The sequence below is a fragment of the Leguminivora glycinivorella genome, chromosome 22 (genome assembly GCF_023078275.1).
Source record: "Leguminivora glycinivorella isolate SPB_JAAS2020 chromosome 22, LegGlyc_1.1, whole genome shotgun sequence".
NCBI classification, from domain to species: Eukaryota; Metazoa; Arthropoda; class Insecta; order Lepidoptera; family Tortricidae; genus Leguminivora; species Leguminivora glycinivorella.
Window position 1 is genome coordinate 5,840,217 of NC_062992.1, and position 21,335 is coordinate 5,861,551.

The window sequence follows — 21,335 nt, forward strand, 5'->3', positions numbered from 1 at the left end:
CCCCATTGAAACTGAACCCCGAGCAACTTAAGACGATACAGGAGGGGTCAATACTTCATACAAACGCTCTCGAAGGAGGGTAGATCGCGCGCTGTCTACGCAACTTTGACATCCACCCGCCTTCGTCAGTTTTCCGTGATCATGATGCATGCAGCTGCGTCGAAATATCGGGAGTTCGACAGAAATCAAAAAGGTAATCACGTTCTATATCCCGGTCAATATAAGTCGCTTTTTCCTACTTGTGTATTAGATTCAAAACTTACGCAGATTCAGTGATCATGTCACTGGTTTAGAAGTCAAAAATGTATGTATGTAATGTATTTATCAATTTCCGCTACCTTAAGGTTGTCTGGAAGAAATCGCTCTTTAGCGATAAGACCGCCTGTTGTTTACCTTTGTTCGTGTTTCTTCCTTGTTTTGTATTGTTGTATTTTATCAAGGTGTGCAATAAAGAGTATTGTATTGTATTGTATTGTATGTATGGTTCGTCTTAGGTATACTTAGTCAGTTCTAAAGTTCTGTCACAAAGGTTTTAAGTGATAAAAACTTTATTGACAGATATTTCTTACTATGCATATGCATGGTTTGAAAGCTCGTTTCATACTGAATAAATTGCAATATTACTTAAAGTACTTTGCTGTCGCAGTTTCGCGTGGTTCCTTGTAACATCTGAAAATTTGGTAAAAAAAACAAGTCAAGAAACACGCGACCTCTTCCGGACGTTTTTATTTTATTTTTATTTTTGGTTGGCTTAATATGCTTTAATGATACTTATTATAAACGCTGGGTCTTTTATCTTTAAGTCTGTATATGATTTTTGTGAATTAAATGGACAATATTGCTACTGTACAACGTTTTGTTGCACATTCCCGTTGATGATTGTGAAATCTAAGCGTTTTACTGAAAAGTACCCAAGTTCTAAAGGTTACTAGCAGACTTAAAGATTTCTAGGAAAATGAAATACCAGTAATTCAATATGCCCAAATTCAGAGAACTCATACTAAAATAAAAATTATTATTTTATTTGGCTAATGTAACAATGTTTTTTTCTTCCTTTTGCGAAGTCTATTTTTCCGCGTGCTGACGTCTATCGACAAACTCAAAGTAAGGCCTGATTCGTAACGGATTTGTCAAATTCAGAGTGCTTTTTCTTGTATAATTTCTAGCTTACTTTATATATACATTACACCATTCAAATTGCCAGATTCACAAAATTATTATGTTAGAATCATGTTTAAAAGCAATTCTCAACTAACTAGATAGATAAAATTAAAGTGATCGCTGAAAATAATTCGGCGACAAATTGCTGTCAAAAACTTGATTCCTGTTGACGAAACTTGCATTTAAATCATTTTCAACACTACCAGGCAACCAACATTATACCTTATCTGAAAGGCAATTTCTTTACGATTCCTATGAAACAATGATAATGTAGATGAGTCTCCAAATATCCACTTTACTAGGAATTCAGTCGATGCAGTGTCCGTTACTAAGCATTTAAAGCAAAGTAACCACTTTTCGATAAAAAATCTACAACAAAAACTGCTTAACGAAGCTGTTCGCAGATTTTATTTAATAATATGATCTTTCAACTTTATTCTGACAATAGCTGGATATCATCCACCACAGCTATGAAGCCAGCAGCCTGCTAAAGCCAACGCTCTTCAAATCGGGTAAAAAACTTAATTTAACGAAGTCTCATAGTATTCACCTATTAACCAGAATAGGATGGAGTGTCTAAGAAATTCATTCGTTTAAATGACACCAACCATAAGCCACCAAAATATTTAAAAAAAGATAGTCCTTGATAGGACTAAAAAAACTAAGAATGTGTCGAAAAACACTGTCGGATGTACGATGGAGGGCATACAACAAAACTTACAACATGAGCGAGGAGAAATGGAGAATGATGAATTTACTAATAAATAATAAATTTTAAATACATTTTAAACACATTATAGAAAAACATACTTTGATTCGGCCGGCTCTGGTACCGTTAAAACAGTTTTGAATTTGACAAATCCGTTACGAGTCAGGCCTTAATCAAGGATTCTTAAAAATCACGATCTACATTTTCGATCGTTTATATCACATTTTAATAAGTATAAAACAGGTTTTGATATCATGTATTTTTTATTGAATAAAAACCTTTATATACAATTTTATCAGTTAAAGCATTTGTGACAGAACTTTAGGACCGACTAAGTAGATGTAAATTCCTATGCTGGTATGAATACCTTTATGAATTAGTGTGACTGAGAGATAATAACCGACTCGTCTGCAGAACAAAAGGACCGTGGTTAACCGAGTGAATCACCTATTAGCTTCATAATAAGAAAAACAACGCAGAGACATGATAACTCAACCACAAAATTTAACATACATACATACATACAATCACGCCTGTGTCCCATGAAGGGGTAGGCAGAGCACATGAAACTACTCAGGTTTCAGTGCCACTCTTGGCAAATAAGGGGTTGAAAGAAAACGAAACTGTGACATTGCAGTGACAGGTTGCCAGCCTCTCTCCTACGCCACAATTTAACCCATATCCCACAGTCGCCTTCGACACCCACGGGAAGAAAGGGGGTGGTGAAATTTAGTAGAGGAGTGGAATGAGAATTTGTATGGGAGGGGTCATAATAATTCCCACAGAACCGAAGTTTGGTTTTTTTAGTTCATTGTGTGTGTCTTTTTGACATACTAAAAATATAGTAAAATATATTTATGCAAAATGAGTTTTTTCGACCGCCAAAAGTTGTATGAAAAATTACTATGGAAAAAAATCCTAAAATTTAAAAATCGTCTCTGGTATCAACTCATGGGGAATTAAGCGGCAAAAACTTTTATAGCGTTGATGTTTAGCAAAAATATAAATATTTTTCAGTATTTCGGTAAAATAAAAAATGATAAAAATCATAAATTTGATGAAAGGAAGTAAATAAAACATAAATTTCAGCAATTTAATTTTTTTCATAGGTACCACACCATGGTAAATACGGGTACGATCCGCCTGGTGATAAGCAGTCACGGTAGCCTATGACGCCTGCCACTCTAGAGCCGCCACATGCGCGTTGCTGGCCTTTTAGGGTACCTTTACACTAGAGATGCGCTACGTGATAGTGTTTCATATCCACCAATCATGTTCACAGTTCACAAAGTGTAGCGCTAGTGGGAACGGGTTCGACTAAGCTGATTGTGGATATCAGACGCATCCATAATACATATCTGGTGGAAAGGCACCCTTAACAGTCCTCAGCTAGCTCGCAGACTAAGGAGCGTCCGCGGGAGAAAAATCCTCCTATTGCGATAACCGTATTTACTCGTACCATAAACTTGTTCAATGTAAGTACATAAATTGTCGCATCCCAAACAAAAACTATCGATAAAGCATTATATCGAACACGAGAGAAAACCAAAACCTAATAATCATTGGTTTTCTTAGTCATAAATCTGCGCATCCACACACCCTGGACCCGTATATGGTCGCACACTGCGGGTTCTTCTTCAATCAAGCGTTTTCCCGGCCTAGCGCCGGGGTCCGCTTTCCTGCTCAGTCTTCTCCACTTTACCCGGTCTTCAGCATTCTTAGACATGAGATTGTTCTCTTGTATGTCCGCTCCCACGACGTCCAGCCAGCGCTTCTTTGGGCTACCGGGGCCGCGTGACTTAGAGCCTTGGACAGCGAGATTAAGGCATCTGTTTTCGATGTAGGCTTAGGAGGATTTTTCTCCCGCGGTGCCTTTCCACCAGAGATGTGTTATGGATGCGTTTGATATCCACAATCAGCTTAGTCGAACCCGTTCCCACTAGCGCTACGCTTTGTGAACAGTGAACATGATTGGTGGATATCAAACACTATCACGTAGCGCATCTCTAGTGGAAAGGTACCCTAACGGGCCAGCAACGCGCATGTGGAGGTTCTAGAGTGGCAGGCGTCATAGGATACCGTGACTGCTTATCACCAGGCGGATCGTACCCGTATTTACCATGGTGTGGTACCTATGAAAAAAATTACTTTGCTGAAATGTATGTTTTAATTACTTCCTTTCATCAAATTTATGATTTTTGTAATTTTTTATTTTACTAAAATAGTGAAAAATTGTTATATTTTTGCTAAACATCAACGGTATAAAAATTTTTGGCGCCTAATTCCCCATAAGTTGATACCAGAGACGATTTTTAAATTTTAGGATTTTTTTTTCATAGTAATTTTTCATACAAATTTTGGCGGTCGAAAAAACGCATTTTGCATAAATATATTTTACTATATTTTTAGTATGTTAAAAAGACACACACAAAGAACTAAAAAAACCAAACTTCGGCTCTGTGGTAATTATTATGACCCCCAAGGCTATATCTCCTCTACTAATTCTTAACCCGTCACCACACGGGCAAACATTAAACTTTGAACAAACCCCCGACATAGTGGACCGAGTTCCAACAAACATGACTAAGAGCTAAGAGCACGACTAATTCAGCTTTCAATAAAAAAAAAACTAAATCTAAATCGGTTAATCCGTTCGGGAGCTACGATGCCACAGACAGACACGTCAAACTTATAACACCCCGCTCGTTTTTACGTCGGGGGTTAAAAATATATACATATATATATATATATATATATATATATCTTAAGTACCTTCCAGAAGAAGCTAAACAGTCTGGCTAGCGTTTTCATTTTATGAGATCCTGTCACTTGCACGGGAAGCATGGTCGCGCGATAGACGATAAAATATCAGGCCCCCTATCGCACTTACAAATAGTGCGATAGGGACGGCCTGCTATTTTATCGTCTATCGCGCGACCATGCTTCCCGTGCTGAAATAAAGGTTTACCTCTCTTTCTATCATACATATTTGTTAGAATAAAATAAAGCACGGTTTACTGCCATTTATAGAACATCTAACGTGACCCTATTCTGTTCTTGGAAAACCCAACTCAACCCTGATAAGTGATAATATATACACATTATACACTAGGCCAGTCATTAAATCTTACAACTGCAAACACTGCAAAACCGGTACTCATATAAAAATCTACTATTCATTACCGTTTTCCACCTGTACATAGCTAAACACAAGTTTTCCTTCCAAACTACATAGTGTCAGTCCACGCATAAACGCCGCGCGCGCGAGTCGTGCACTAAACGCAATTATATATATTATCTGATCTTGAAAATGATAAAAGTGATAATAATGATAATGATAAAGTTATGATAGACGGCTTCAGTGTTTTGTTTTCTCACTGTCAGTGCGGACGGTTGAATAAGTGAAGTGATTTGAAAATGGAAACGAACACGACGGAATTTGATTGGTTCAGTACCACAGTGGCGCCTGATACTGTGACGGAAAGTCCTGATATTACGACATGGCTGACGAATATATTTTTGCAGGTGTGTTTTTAAATTAATTAATTGAATTTTTTCGTAATAAATTGACTGTGAAATCGACTTAGACATAATATTGGTATACTTAGTTTAGGGCTAGGTTGATTTGCGTAATGTGTCCCCATAATATTTATATTTAATTTGTTTATTTATTGTTTTGTGTGTAGGATAATAAATACTTCTTATAGTAAAGTTTTTGTAAGAGTTTATGAAAGTTTCATTAAAAACTCAATTAGAATTGTTATTACAAAATTGCATCTAATTAACAGTTAAAAACTTTCAACTTTCATTTTCAAATTTAACTTTAATTCCAAAATTTTCTACAAAAAAAATTGTTATAAATATAACCTATCCTTAACGTTTACATTTTCGAATAAAATAAACAACATTTGGTTTCCGCGAATACGATTTTCGGTGAAACGAGAAATTTTGAAGTTTCTGACTATCGTAATCGTTCTTGCACTTATCTGTGTAAACTATCACCGCTTTATAACCTGAAACTCTTTAAACACGAGAATTAATTATTATAATGAGATCACCGTGTTATAAGTGTTAAGACTTGTTATCTTTCTGTGTTTAAAAACACTCATTGTTAATAACACATAAAAGTATGATTATATCGTTATAATTCGTTATATCCTACTTTTGACGCGATTTGAAATAAGTTTTGTTACAAATAAAATGCTATTCTATTTGAAAAACTTAAACCACAAAATTAAACAAACAACAACAAACAATCACGCCTGTGTCCCATGAAGGCAGAGCACATGAAACCACTCGTTTCAGTGCCTGCACTCTTGGCAAATAAGGGGTTGAAAGAAAACGAAACTGTGACATTGCAGTGACAGGTTGCCAGCCTCTCGCCTACGCCACAATTTAACTTATATCCCACAGTCGCCTTCTACGACACCCACGGGGAGAAAGGGGGTGGTGAAATTCTTAACCCGTCACCACACAAAAAAAAAATGAAAAAACCCGCGACCGCGACATAGTGGACCGATTTTCATGAAACATGGCTAAGAACAACCCGTAATTCAGCTTTCAAACAAAACAAAAAACTAAATCAATATCGGTTCATCCGTTCGGGAGCTACGATGCCACAGACAGACAGACACGTCAAACTTGTAACACCCCGTCATTATTGCGTCGGCGGTTAAAAATAAGAAAACGGATAAACTTCTTGTAGTGATTAATATTGCCTTTCATTGAGAAGAGAAGCAACAATGTTTTTTTTTCATTGAATAAAAGGCAGCTGTACATGTGCAACTTCCGGATTTTCCTAAAAGTAGGACGAATTCTTAAGGAAACTTAAATTTAAAAAATTGAAAATGTGGATCCATTAAATGACAAGGTTCCCAAAACTTTAAAGTTTCTCAGACGAAATTTCACGGTTTCTTAAATTTTCCATATAATGTTCAATATTACCTACATTACCTGTCAAAATTTCCTGTCAATATTACCTGTCAAAATGACAAGCAGTAAGAGATATCTTACAATCTGATTTATAGCGTCACTATGACATAGTTCTACAGTGGCCTAGGGTACCAATTGGTTGACTGTACATGCTGATCTGATGATGCGTATGCTGCAAGCAATAATAATGCTGCCAAAACCTTTAAAACAAAAAAAATGTCCAAGTCCGTCTAACCGAAAAGTAGGTACCTAATTAAATAACTTTTCACTGAGTTGCTTAAATTGATTTCTTAATTTGACGCGGTTTCGATTCGCTTTCTATTATTTTTATGATTTATATTTAGGGTTCCATATCCGATTGTTTTATAAAATTGTGTTGTTTTATATCGTAGAGTTTAAATTGCCATCTCCTGTTTTCAGCATCAGACCGGCTCTGTCATCATAGTTATTGTATTTTCATAAATGAAAAAAATCATTCATTATAAATTGAAATAGATATCACACACGAAAGAAAAAACGACAAGGCCCACTGGTGGCCGAGCCGGGAATCGAACCCGGGTCTTCAGCTTACGCGGCTAACGTCTTTACCACTAAGACCACCCGCCCGCCGTGGTAGTACCCGACGAAATTTCTCTAGTGTATGTTATCTCTGATAAGGCTAGGCGCCTTTTGACCAACTCTAAGGGCGAGCAATTAGTGCTTGCACCTTTATATGAATCCTTTGCAGGATCATTCATGGTCAAATTTTAAATCACTCTTAATATTCGGAAATCGGGAAATAGGACAAATAATTAAAAAGAAAAGTTCAAAAAAAGACAATTGCCTACTTGAGACTTACATCCGAATCCTACATGCGAGTATTATCTCGGTTTTTAATATTTTCAATTATCAAGAAGTCGCTACTACTTTTTGAAGTATTAGAACAAGTCAATCGACAGTTAAAACGTTACGGAAAACGTATACAATTTTTGGTTCTAGTAAGTTAGCCATTTGGGGGCGCTATGTCATTTTCCGTCCGTCAAAAACTCAGTCTCTAAAAAGAGGTTCAGAAATATGGAATGGGTACCATCGTGCTCGAAAGTAATAAATTATGCGTCAAGCAGTAGTCAAAAGCTCACTTTTTTATTGCTGAAGGTTTAAGGGGAGTGCGTGTCGGAAATAAATTAATCAATCAGTTGTTTTAGTTTAACCCTGAAATGTTTTTCAGGGTTAAAGTTGGTGCGAGGGGTACGGCTAGGGTTGCAAATAGAAAAAAAAACCAAATGCTTTTTTCAGAATTTTATTATGAAAAAAAAAAAAACCGAGCACCATTTTTTTTTTCTAGATATGGTTTTTTTTCTAGATATGGTTTTTTTTCAGGTGAACAAATAATTCGACAATAACGGTTTTTCGTGAGTTGTAACGTGTTTCAATAAGAATAACGTACATTTTAATTCGATTAACATTCAGTATACAAACGTTTATTGGGGAATCCCCGATGCGGCGTGCAGCGTGGGAGAGGCGGTGGTGTTGCCAACAGTAATTTAGTGATAACTACCAACTACAGATTTCGTAAATGTTATTTTTATAAGACCAGAAATTAGAGTTATTTGATTAAATTCGTTTAATAGATAACATTAGGTCTAAAAAACCGTATAAATGTATTAACTGCTTTGCAAATTTTGTGATTTAGTACTTTAGAAAAAAAAACATGCTCCAGAAAAGAAACTGGTTTTTCTCACGGTTTTTGTCATGTTTTTTTTTTCAAGCCAAAAAAAACAGTTTTTTGCAACCCTAGGTATTACGGCCGTATACTTTACACTTTACCCTTGCCAGTCTAAACAAAGTCATTCAGCATTAAAAAAAATAGCGTCGTTCGACCTTCAAAAAAAAAGGACAAAGAATCGGATTACAACCTTTTTTACAGTCAACCAAATCTTGGCACTAAAAAAGGCGTAGAATTTAAAACTGTAAGGCCCACCGGCCAATTTTTCTTCATAAAGTAAAGGCACGCATTTGGAAACCTTGACGTTGCGTTGGTGGAATCATCAACGACCTATAAAACATAAAAATTGATTGAAAATGTTAGGGCAAAGGTTCAATTCCCATAGAAAATTTGAATTTCGCGCCATTTTTAGTGCCAAGATTTGATTGACCGTCTATAAACTATAAAATCGAATGAGAATTGTGACTTGTTGCAAGCGGTTGAGGACATACAGTATGTATAATTAATTTGCGAGAGTAGCCAGAACCTCTCCAGCTCTTCGGTTTTTTTTTTCCAAAGTTTCGTCTAGGCTAGTCTAACGGCCTACCATAAGATAATTTTTTTAAAGACACACACGGGTCGAACGCGATAATATAACGTTATTTTGTAAAAATAAATGTGGGTTTTTTTTATACCACGTCGGTGGCAAACAGGTATTATACGGCCCGCCTGATGGAAAGCGGTCATCGTAACCTATGGATGCCTGTAACTCAAGGGGTGTCACATGTGTTACAAAACGCGAGAACATAAAGTGTTACATAGGATAGAATGTGAAGCGCTGGTGGCCTAGCGGTAAGAGCGTGCGGCGTTCGAACCCCGGCTCGCACCAATGAGTTTTTCGAACTTATGTGCGAATGTCATTTGATATTTGCCAGTCGCTTTTCGGTGTAGGAAATATCGTCAGGAAACCTGACTAATTTCAATAAGGCCTAGTTAGCCTTCGGGTTAGAAGGCAGTCGCTTTCGTAAACCTAGTGCCTACGCCAAATCTTGGGATTAGTTGTCAAAGCGGACCCCAGGCTCCCATGAGCCGTGGCAAATGCCGGGATAACGCAAGGAGGATGTGATAGGATAGTTATATTCGTTTCTGCCCTTGAGGCAACAATTTTAGCACTTTGACGTTATTACCTAAAATAAAAATTGGCAATCGCAACTTTGACGTCATCTCTTCCGCTGGCGTATGTGAAATTAAAATAGATTGGTTGGTAAATAACATGTTTTTATTTTGGTTCCTATGAGAATTTAAGGGACTTTTTAGAGTTGCAGATTGAAATATTCGGAATATGACTAATCAATCAGGAATCTCTAAAAATCATACTTAGAGTACCTATCAGATGAATTTTTTCGTCGTATATAGTTACGTGACCGAAAGTGGCCGTTTTTTCGTGCTTTCGGCCAATTTTTTTTTTTTTTGGTTTGAAAATAAGATGTTTCATTTTGGTTCCTATAGGACACATCATATTGCTTTTGCAATTTCCAAAATTGCAGTTTCGCAGACTATAATAAATTTTGACCTTTTCATACAGAGAAAAAGCAAGATGTTATAGGGTAAATTGGCAGTTACTGGCTAGTGTACAATAAGTATAACTGGACACTATACTAGGAATGAATTCTCTTTACTTATATAAAAATAATCTAATTTTTAACCCGCGACACAGAAACGACGGGGTGTTATAAGTTTGACGTGTCTGTCTGTATGTCTGTTTGTCTGTCTTGTGTGTGTCTGTCTGTGGCATCGTAGCTCCCGAACGGATGAACCGATTTCGATTTAGTTTTTGTTTGAATGTGAGTTAATCGGGAGTGGCTTAAGAACAGCCATGTTTCATGAAAATCGGTCCATTATGTCAGGTGTTTTTTCAAATTTTTAATTTTGTGGTTAGGTTCTTAGGTTATTTACATAAAATTTCTATTACTGGCCACGTTATGCCAAAATTAATTCAGATTATCACTATACAGAGTTCATTATTAGTACAAGTTGGCCAGTAATTGGAAGTGGGCCAGCTACTGGCAATTTACCCTAATAATACGTTAACCTTAACCTTACCTTGTTCTTCACGCTTTTTACTTCTATTTTACGCGTAGTAGTTTCGGAGATGTGGGGGGAGGGGCGGGGGCATTTTTTGCCTATTTTCTTAAATTACTTGAATATTGACACATATTGCGCTATTACCTGACTAAAAATTATTTAAAAGAATATTTTAGTATAGTTCAATCAAAAACCTTTGATTTTCAATTTTCACTTTTACCCCCCAAAAGTGACCCCTATAGTTCATTTTCTTAATTTAAATTACATGTCCGTCTTTTGATGACAGATTTAACTACTATGTGTGCCTTTCAAGTTATCGGTTCAGTAGTTTTGGAGAAAATTAACTGTGCCAGACGGACAGACAGACGCATACGGGTTCGGGACGGACATAAGGGTTCCGATTTTCTATTTTGAGGTACGGATCCCTAAAAAGAAATACCATATGTATTAAAACACCTTTAGACTTATATTGACCGGGATATAGACCGTGATTACCTTTTTGATTTTTGTCGAGCTCCCGATATTTCGACGCAGTTGCATGCATCATGATCACGGTAATCACGGTCTATATCCCGGTCAATATGTCTAATGAAAATAACCGTGAATCATTCAAAACTCTTAAAACACCTTTATTGCACTTGAAGTATAAGTACCCTTCTGTTATATCCATTAACTACACTTTTACTGTGGATGTATGTGTTTCCGGACATTAAGTATTTTATTTTATCCATGAGGCATGTCAAAAAGTTCCTCTAACGTTTATTTTACCAAAAAACACCCTTGTTTTAGATAAAAATGCCTGCAAAATAATAACCGATTCATGAATCGTATGTACTCTAATAACAGTACAGTGCGTAAAGTAGTAGTTTGCAAGGATGCAATTAAGTCACATAAGGTTGTGTGCCCGTTTCGCACATTAGCATTCGGTGTGTACACTCAGATAGGATAAAGGCTAGTCTACAAAACATACTAAAACATAATAATATAGACGCCTTGTTTTTGTTTACGTATCGCGTAGCGTAAAATGGGGTAAATAGGGATGGCCAGAGTAAAGAGCACGAAACTTAAAATATGATTTTCCGCCAAATTTCTTTACAAAATGGTACAGAAATTGTATCACCCGATCAAAATTAACAGTAGCATTATTATGAATTTATGATACACATCTTGTTATTAAATTTAATACACGGTGTAACATGAGGGGAACAAAGATTTTAACAACGCATTTCTGAGGCCAAAAAAAGATAAAATGTTATATGAAGTCGAGAATAATTTCGCAAAAAAAATTTTAGTGAATTTTTTTTCTTGTTTTTTGGATGTATTTTCACATAAAAAGTAAATGTTATTCGTAAAACTGGCACTTATGATTTTTTTTTCTTGAAACTTACTTTTTGCTATTTGCAATATGTGCCAAATTTTTTGACATCTATCAACGGGAATAGTTAGATTATGCCCGATAATAGCATCATCGCTATCAAAAGAGCGTTTTGTACTGAGAAATAATAAGTAATTATTAAAATAGGCGTAATCCAGAAAAGTTAATATGAAATTTTAGTTTTCTTATGAGATCAGGAGACAAGAATACGCTGTGAAAATTATTCGGTTTCCTGACTTTCCTCATGCTACACCGTGTATCTTATACTTTTAAACGAGCAATTCTTGTATATTTATTTATTTATTTATTTATTTATTTATTTATATATACCGACGATCTCGGAAACCGCTCTAACGATTTCGCTGAAATTTGTTATGTGGGGGTTTTCGGGGGTGAAAAATCGATCTAGCGTAGCCTTAAACCCCGGAAAACGCGAATTTTCGAGTTTTCATGAGTTTTTCTTTCGCGTTTGTAAACGTAAAATATGGTCCTTAATTTCGCCGCGCGCGCATCGATTCCGCTTAGCTCAGTCGTACGAGGTCGGTCTAATGTACGCAGATAGATCGTAGGTGTCAGGGTTTCGAATCCCGGCCAGAAATTAAGTTTTTGTTTTTTGTCTTTTTTTTTGTTTTTGTATTTATAAGAGTTTACTTTATCTAAAGACGTGATATATTAAAATAGAACCGAGCGAAGCTCGGTCGCCCAGATATTTTAGTAAATGTAAGATAAATCTCGCGAGGACTCAACAAGGAACCTAAAAAACGTTATAAATATACCTGTCACTGTCACACAATCTACAATAGACAGATGCAGATGTATTGATTATCATGATCTGAATTTACGTACTTGTATCCAATTGAGATTGTATTTGACATGTATGACGTCAATATCGCCCATTTCGAAAGGTACTCTATATTTATCAGATGGCACTTTCACGGTATACTTGACTCATATTTGTTAACTTAGATTTATCTGAGCGGCCGAGACGCTCTCAAATATCTGAACATGCCTTTATTGTCAAGTTTTCACTTGTTCGGATATTTATAAGCACCAAGTGGCGGATCTAGGATTTTTGTCCAGGAGAGGCAAAAAATAAAAAAGAACGAATTTCTTCAAATTTCACCACAATAACGCAAATCATGACGAAAGAAAAAAAAAATGATGAAATATTTTCCTTGGACAAATGATAATTACTATCGTTCGTTGCAATCTGTACTTATTTTGCAACTCTGTATAATGCAGTCAACATATTTATTTACAAGAGTAAACGCTATATCATGTCTTGTTCAGTACGATTACCACGAGCTTGGCAATGACGTGACATTTTTTTTCATTTCTTAATCATATTTTCTACCTTAAAATTGATAAAAATGGGTCAAGTGGTGAAGATAATTTACCATCTGCGAAACTACTGGAAGTAGTGATAAACGCGTTTTTGCGTTGTACTTTCCTCGCTATAGTGAGGGGAAAGGTTTTGTGTTACACACGGGTGCAATAGTACATTACGATACAAGTGCGTAAAAAAGGAAGTTCGAAACGAGTGGCGATAAATTAAAACATGACCGAAGGGAGTGTTTAAAAATCGACACGAGTTACGAATTTCCTTTTCGCACGTGTATCGTACGACGTTTTTCAGTACAGATGAGCCTCCGAAGTTTCGACCTGGCATATAATGAACCACTTCTCGAACTAGTGCGTAAAAAAACGACCATCTGTACTGAAAATGTATATTCGTTCGTTTACATTGATATACATACGTTCGTGTACAGTCAACCAATTGGAACCCTAGGCCACTGTAGAACTTTGTCATAGTGACGTTTTAAATCAGATTGTAAGAAATCTCTTACTGTACATTTTTGCGTTGCTTCTCGCTCGCACATTTTTGCGTACGATACGACCAACACTACGAGCAAGATGACTAGTGGTAAGGGTACACATTAGTGATCTATTTTGTTTAGTAACAGTTAAAAAATCAGCCAGGAGCATAGTTTGGAACATGAAGTAAATGTACCCAATAGAAAAGTCATATAGATGTACTGTAAAAGTCATATAGATAAAGGCAACTATGTCACAGTTCCATTTGTAATACATACATACACGGTGAAATAAAAAGGATCGTTTGGACTTTGCATAGTGACTTTTGAGGTCATAATGAACAATATTTATTATGGGATCAATGCTGAAATCGCAAAAAAAATTGGCTATTTCATACAATTGAACTGTTATGGTTTATGATGCCGCTAATTTCTATGGAACAGTCAAATTTTTTTCTGCGATATCTGCATTGGTCCCATAATAAAAGTGGTTCATTATGACCTCAAAAGTCACTATGCAAAGTTTGAACGGTCATTTTTATTTCAACCTGTATATTGAGATATTTGAGACGTAACAATAGTTTCAATAATTCGATAGAGCACGTTCCTAGTGAAATAACTTTAAACAATTGACACAGAGCATCTACCAAGACTTAACCGTTTGACAATACACTGCTGGATAGCGTAAAAGTCACTGAAAATTTGTAAAATGTTTGAGTCAAGTCAACCGTTTGGATACCGCACTGTTCACCTTCTCCGTACAACGAGTGAAGTATTTTAAAAACTTAACTGCTGGGCAAAGGCCTCTCCCCTGGCTCGACGCCTTTTTGAAGAACTGGCCGGAGGAAACGGAGAATCGGGAGTCATGGAGAGCCAGGGGAGAGGCCTTTGCCCAGGGGAGATCGTTTCGCCATCTTTGCCTGGGCCTGCCCGGCCCACGCTTCTTCGTCGGCATCCACTTGGTGGCTATGTTAGCCTACCGGATGCATGCGATAGACGTGGCCGGCCCAGTCCCATTTAAGCTTGGCGGTTTTTTTTGCCAACATCAGCAATGCGAGTTTTGGAGCGCAGCGTAGTGTTTCGGAACCGATCGGTCCTTTTGACACCTAGAATGCTGTGCTCCATAGCGCGTTGGCAAACCTTCAGTTTGGACTTCTGAATCTCTGTGAGTGACCATGTTTGGGCGCCGTAGGTTGGGACAGGCAGAATACACATGTCGACGAGTTTTCGCTTGAGTGAGAGTGGAAGGTTTCCCTTCATAAGCTCCTCCTGTGTTATCTTAAAATGCCAAAAACTCGAAAAAGTTCGACGTGCAAACTCGCAGGCGGTTTAGTGCAATTTAGCATATTTTTTTAAAGAATTGGCGCTCTTGCGTGTGAGTCCATATCCATATACCAAAGTACTTGTAGATTGCATTAACGGTCACGCCAGCTACGTACAAAGTATTTTGATTGAGGCTGGCATGCCAGTTGTACAATCTACAGACATCTGTATCTCAGGCTGAAGTCGCGCTAGATGTATGGACTCAAGGACACAAGTAGTGCTAGACGTTGCGTGATATGCATTATAAAAAATTCGTTGCTAGAAAAACACGAAAAGTAAATAAAGGAAAAAGTTGTAAATAAATAACGCAGTGACCTTGGCAGAACCTCTACACACGCTTATGAATAATCTCGCTGTAGTAAATATTTGCTCCGCTGTACTTCACTTTATTATGCAGTTTATACCTACAGTACACAACACAATACAGTATTAATAAGTTATAGGCCAAGCAGTAGAAAGGTGTAGAAGGAAATGTGAGGGACACAATTTTTGACGTCGCAACTTTGTTTGGGCTGACGATACAGGAGGGGTCAATTCTCCATACAAACGCTCTCGACTATTTCCTCCCTGGTTTTTGAAGATAGAGCTATGATTTTTTCAACACAGATTATTATTATTTTTTGTCGCCGTTTTGTTTTTATTGATATTCTTATTTTTAATGACGCTAGAGCCTATCAAAAATTTCCGAAAAAACGGCCTTATTGATTGTGACGCATAAAAAGGTGTGGTATTTAAAATTGATAACAATTAGCCAAAAAAACTAAACGGTCCGACACAGATTATTTCATTGTTATTCAGATTTTCAAATTTAGTTACGATTGATTAAGTTTTGAAAGAGGAAAGAGTCGAGTGCGAAATCTCGATTTTAAAGATTTTCTCGCAATATCTTAAAACTGTTTTTTTTTCGAAAAATTTAGTTTATAACACTAATACATTTAACTAAAATTCCCCAATTAAAAGGGGGGGGGGGGGGGGCTCCTTTCCATTTTAGCTTATTCGCTCCTGTGTTTCTTCAGATTTTTACATATATTATCTCGAAAACTATGAATCCCAGTGATGTGATGATTATGAAACAATAAAAGCTAATCAAATTTGCTACAAGTTTTATTCTATAAAGATTTTTGATACAAGATAGGTTTTTGAGATATATTGGGGGTCAATGCTTTATCTTACCTATTTCGAACTTTAAGGGTTCAAAAACATAATTGATGGGTCTCAAAATGCTAGCTAGTAGGTAAACAATAGTACATTACGATACAAGTGCGAAAAGAGGAAGTTCGAAACGAGTGACGATAAAAAATAAAACACGACCGAAGGGAGTGTTTTAAATCAACACAGTGATCCACTGTGAAATGAACCACTCCTGGCACTAGTGCGTAAAAGAAGCACCATCGGTACTAAAAAAAGTTCACAATTTACACTGATTGTACCAAATAACTTTATCGCCAAAGGGCAAACCCTGGTTGGTTGATTTCTCGTTAACTACTTCGCTATTGCCCAATCGCAGGCCCTTAACTTGGCGCCGGGCCACAGACTATATACAAAATATTCTCAACAGATACGCCGTTCTTGGACGAAATTTGGCAAATAATTGTAAGCTTTTTGTTCCTCAAACCACGAAACAAAATGTAAATTTTGAAAAAAACCCGCGACATAGTGGACCGATTTCCATCAAACATGGTTAAGAACACTCCCGATTAATTAAGTTAAAAAAAATCTAAATGAGTTCATACGTTCGGAAGCTGTGATGCCACAGACAGACACTCACGCAGACATGCAGACACGTCAAACTTATACCTCCCCGTCGTTTTTGCGTCGGGGGGTTAAAAATTAAATAAAAAATAATGTGATCCGGATTCTGTTACGCCGTGTCTTGCGTGGGCGACGGTCGCGCGACCGTCGCCGTCGCGTCTCATACTTCCATATCGATAAGGTTTGATTTCGTATGCGTCGCATCGCCGTCGCGCGACCATCGCGCGACCGTCGCCCACGCAAGCCACGGCGTTACATGTTTCGCGCAACTTATTGAAATCAATTTTATTCACATTTGGTATGATTTTCAAAAATGGCTTTATGTCAATATTTTGTACTACATATTATTGATGTAACCTATACTGCGCAGCAAATAATGTTTACTGAATGTTTATCCAATAAATACGGCTTTAATCTGTCTCTTTATCACTCTTCTGCATAATATTTATTACTTCCACAGCGGAAACGTAAGTACCTATCACTATAGGTTCTTACGTTTTCGCTGTAGCGAAGCGCAAACGATTGGCAATTTGGCTATACGTATCCGGCAGGCAAGCATGGTCGCGCGATAAATGATAAGGCCGTCCCAATCGCACTTACAAATAGTGCGATAGGGACGGCCGTGACCATGCTTATACCCCTCTTAAAAAGGAATAAATCGTTTTATAACATTTATTGTATAATGAAAATAGCGTTTTTTTTTTAAACGGAAGCATACGATGTAGTACCAGTACTGCTTTGTAGAAAAAATAGAACTTAGCTAATGTTTTTCGAAACGGAACCCATGTATTTGAGGTTCATTTCATTTCAGTTTACGTTATTTGCCACATTGCCAGTAAGGGCAAAACAATATAGAATATCTGCTTTAGTATTATGTTGACACTTCACATGGACATTTGTCAAATACTATTACTAATGTGTGCCTTTTGGTTTTGTATGCCAAAAAAAGAGTTGCAACACAGATATTTGGCAAATATAGAATAAGTACCAGCTGCCAGCATCAAAGTAACATATCTATTTTAGTCTTACGTAATCTGTGATCAGTGCAAAGGTTCATTGACCTTATTGGCAATGTCTAGGTGCATGATAAATATTTGATTAGATCTATTATAATAGTGATTTGTTTGTTAATAGTTTGTATAACCATGCATGCAAATATTATGTTGCTAAATAAACATGGTATGTTTAAATCGTGATACAATATTATGTAACTTCCTCTTTGGTGGGTACTAACATATTTTAATAAATAAATAAATAAATATTGGGGACACCTTACACAGATCAACTTAGCCCCAAACTAAGCGACGATATACATACTTAAATAGATAAATACATACTTATATACATAGAAAACATCCATGACTCAGGAACAAATATCTGTGCTCATCACACAAATAAATGCCCTTACCGGGATTCGAACCCAGGACCGCGGCTCAGCAGGCAGGGTCTGCCGACTGAGCCAGACCGGTCGTCAAATGTTAGTAAATTCTAACCCCCTTATTCATAAACGTTCACTAAAGTTATCAAGCCGATAATGTTCGTTTGTCCCTTTCTATCACACCAATACGTCGGAAAGGGACAAACGACTTTTCCCCTTACTAGCTCGGAAACACGTGTTTTGTTTTGTCCTTTAATTTTAATTTCAAGACATAAACTTCAGCCGCTATCATTAAGGCGATCATGCAATGATTTGGTGTTTTTATACAAAATCGTCAACAATCATGTAGATGCCCCTGAAATTCTACATAATATAGGGTTTCGAGTGCCTCGTAGAACAGAACGTGGTTGTCGGAGCAAAATGCTGTTCAGTGTTGGAAGATGTCGTACCAAGTATGCACAGCAATCATATATCAAACGCGCATGCAGGTCGTACAATGAAAACTGTATGAACACTGATATTTTTGGCAGTTCGTTAGAAATATTTAAGAAAAGTGTTTCTTCTTTACTGAGTTAGATTTTAAAGTTTTTAAAGTTTATGGTCAGCTATTCTCGGTCTTATCTTATTTTTGTATTAGATTTTTTGCAGTTGTCATGTAACTAATATTCATAGTATTCATAGTATTAAGTTTATAAAAAAGTATATTTACATATATGAAACTATAGGTCTATTCTATAAGAAATTCTAGCTTTTAGCATATTTACATACATGTTTTATAAGACTGTTTGTTTCTCAATAAATTAAAAAAAAAATACCAGCGGGTAAAAAAGCATTTTATCCACTAGTGGATAAAGTAATTTGACCTTGAATAGAGGCAAATTTTCTGCTTTAAAATTGATAAAAGTGTGTTAATCTACCTCCTCTACCACCTGTGGAACTACTGGAAGCAGTTATAAACGCGTTTTTTGCGTTGTACTTTCCTCGCTATTGTGAGGGAAAATGTTTTGTGTTACACACGAGTGCAAATGTATTTTACTTCTCGTGTGTTGAAAAACTCGCAAGCTCAGGATTCTAATCTCGAACCACTCGCTTCGCTGGTTCAACTATAGAATCCTTTCGCTTGCTCGTTTTTCAATTCCACACTCGGCGTTAAAATACAACTTTGCACTCTTGTATAACAAATAACTATTATCGGCTTGTAAACTTTAGTGAATGTTTACGTTTATGAATGCACAGAATTAATAATAGTAATATTGTAAGTTAATAAATGTAAGTAAATATTATTATTTGAGGTAACTGGTGACCGAAGAGCTGGCGACTTCCTCGCACAACGTATCAGCATTGCGATACAGCGAGGAAATGTCGCCAGTATCCTTGGTACAATGCCTCAAGGGCCTATTTTAGACATTAGCTAGCTATTAAGTTTAGTTTTAGTTTCTTATATGATTATGTAAATATGTTCATGTAAAAAAAAAAAGTAAATATTAAATGTACTTAGATACGGCGTAAATTTAGATGTATGTCATTGACACATAGATTGTGCCATCTATCGCCGATAAGATATCTGGAAGCATCTCTTTTTAGGGTTCCGCAAGTATGAAACATGTTAGGCGTTTGAATTTATTTATTAAGTCTTATGGCAGGAAAAGGCAGCAACATATATACAAATAAACTATATAAAATAGTAAGTAAGAACAGTAGGTATATAGTTCAAAAGGATTCAATGGGCGTAAGAAAGGAAAAAAATAAAATTATCCCCTCAATATAGCGAGGAAAGTAAAACGTAAAAAACGCGTTTATCACTGCTTCCAGTACCTAGTTCCACAGGTGGTAAATCATCTAGATTCACCCACTTTTATCAATTTTAATGCTGAAAATTTGACTACATTCAAGCTCAAATTACTCAATCCACTAGCGGATAAAATGCGTTTTTACCCGCTGACATTAAAGGATAGAACAGGAGCTAATAAGGGGAAAAGTAAATTAAATTTTCTTTCAAAAGGAAAAATCTTCTGAATGGCAAATTTTAGAGGATGGGTTATTTTCAATAGTTCAAGTTACTGTATCTTAGTACCATACCACCATATTATTATCTCATCATTCCCTTGCCCTTTTCCCATTATTTGGGGTCGGCGCAGCAGATCATCTTCATACTAATACCATTCACTCTCATATCATTGTTCATACATTCCATCCATCTTTTCAACCAACCACCGTATAAAATACTAAAAACCTTTCCTATTTTCATTATCGAACCCTCAGTGCTCGAGTCTATTATAACAATACTAAGGTCAGTGTCGGGAAGACCGTCTACTGAATATAACTTGTATTTATATATCTATCACTTCTTACACCCCCGAAGGTATACCAGTTTTTCATCCTTAATCTTCAATAGATATCCCTAGGACGAACACTAGTTAACAAAAAACTTGATTCGTGTTTCGAACTCGACCATCGAGTTCATCAACATGGTTACGCAAAAAATTAAAATAAAATAAAAGCAGTTGGAATATTTGTGCGTTATGTATGTGACGTAGTAATTTAATAATCGTTCTTCCCGTATAAGTAGTACAATGAATGCTCGTAAAACGGGTTCAATTTATTGTTTTATGTTCTGCTTCTGAAATATATGTAACTTCGAAATTCTGCCTAGTCGGAAAGACCGGCATATAGGAGTAAGGTACCTTTTTTAGGCTTTATGGGAAATAAATCTAGTTTAAACGGGTGTTGTAGGTTAATTTTAATTATAAGTTTCGGCTTTGCTTTTGTCTGCACCTAAAAAAAAAAGGTTATCAACCTCATTTACGGGACATATGACGGTCTTGCCTTATAAATAGAAAAATGCTGATATGTTGAGGATATCAACGTTATTTGTTTTAGTATCTATCACATTTACTCCCTGTTATTATAGAATATCACAATGAACATTATTTTGATACTTATTTCCATATGAAATTACGCGACAACGAGCTTTAGACGGTCTTTTCTTACTCAGCGCGCGGGACGGTCAACCCGGCGAGCCTTAAACAAAGTGATTTTTATCACATAAGTTTCCTTTAATTCAACAAAGTATTATAAAAGCTGTGAAGAATATAAAATTTGCTAGCCCATAGGACCATGTG

At 36.4% G+C, this 21,335-nt stretch overlaps 1 protein-coding gene across 2 annotated transcripts in view; it reads left to right on the forward strand.

Annotated features, from left to right (window-relative positions):
- The window catches only part of LOC125237664 (transmembrane protein 165-like), a 63,521-nt gene that overhangs the window by 26,388 nt on the left and 15,798 nt on the right, over positions 1-21,335 (forward strand). The window contains exon 1 of one of the 2 annotated variants that reach the window (XM_048144798.1): positions 5,127-5,395. The exons of the other annotated variant lie outside the window; for it this stretch is intronic. Within the exon in view, the coding sequence (XP_048000755.1) occupies positions 5,288-5,395 (108 nt within the window). The 5' untranslated portion in view covers positions 5,127-5,287. Of the gene's footprint in view, positions 1-5,126; positions 5,396-21,335 lie in introns of those variants that run through there. 2 annotated transcript variants of the gene reach the window in all.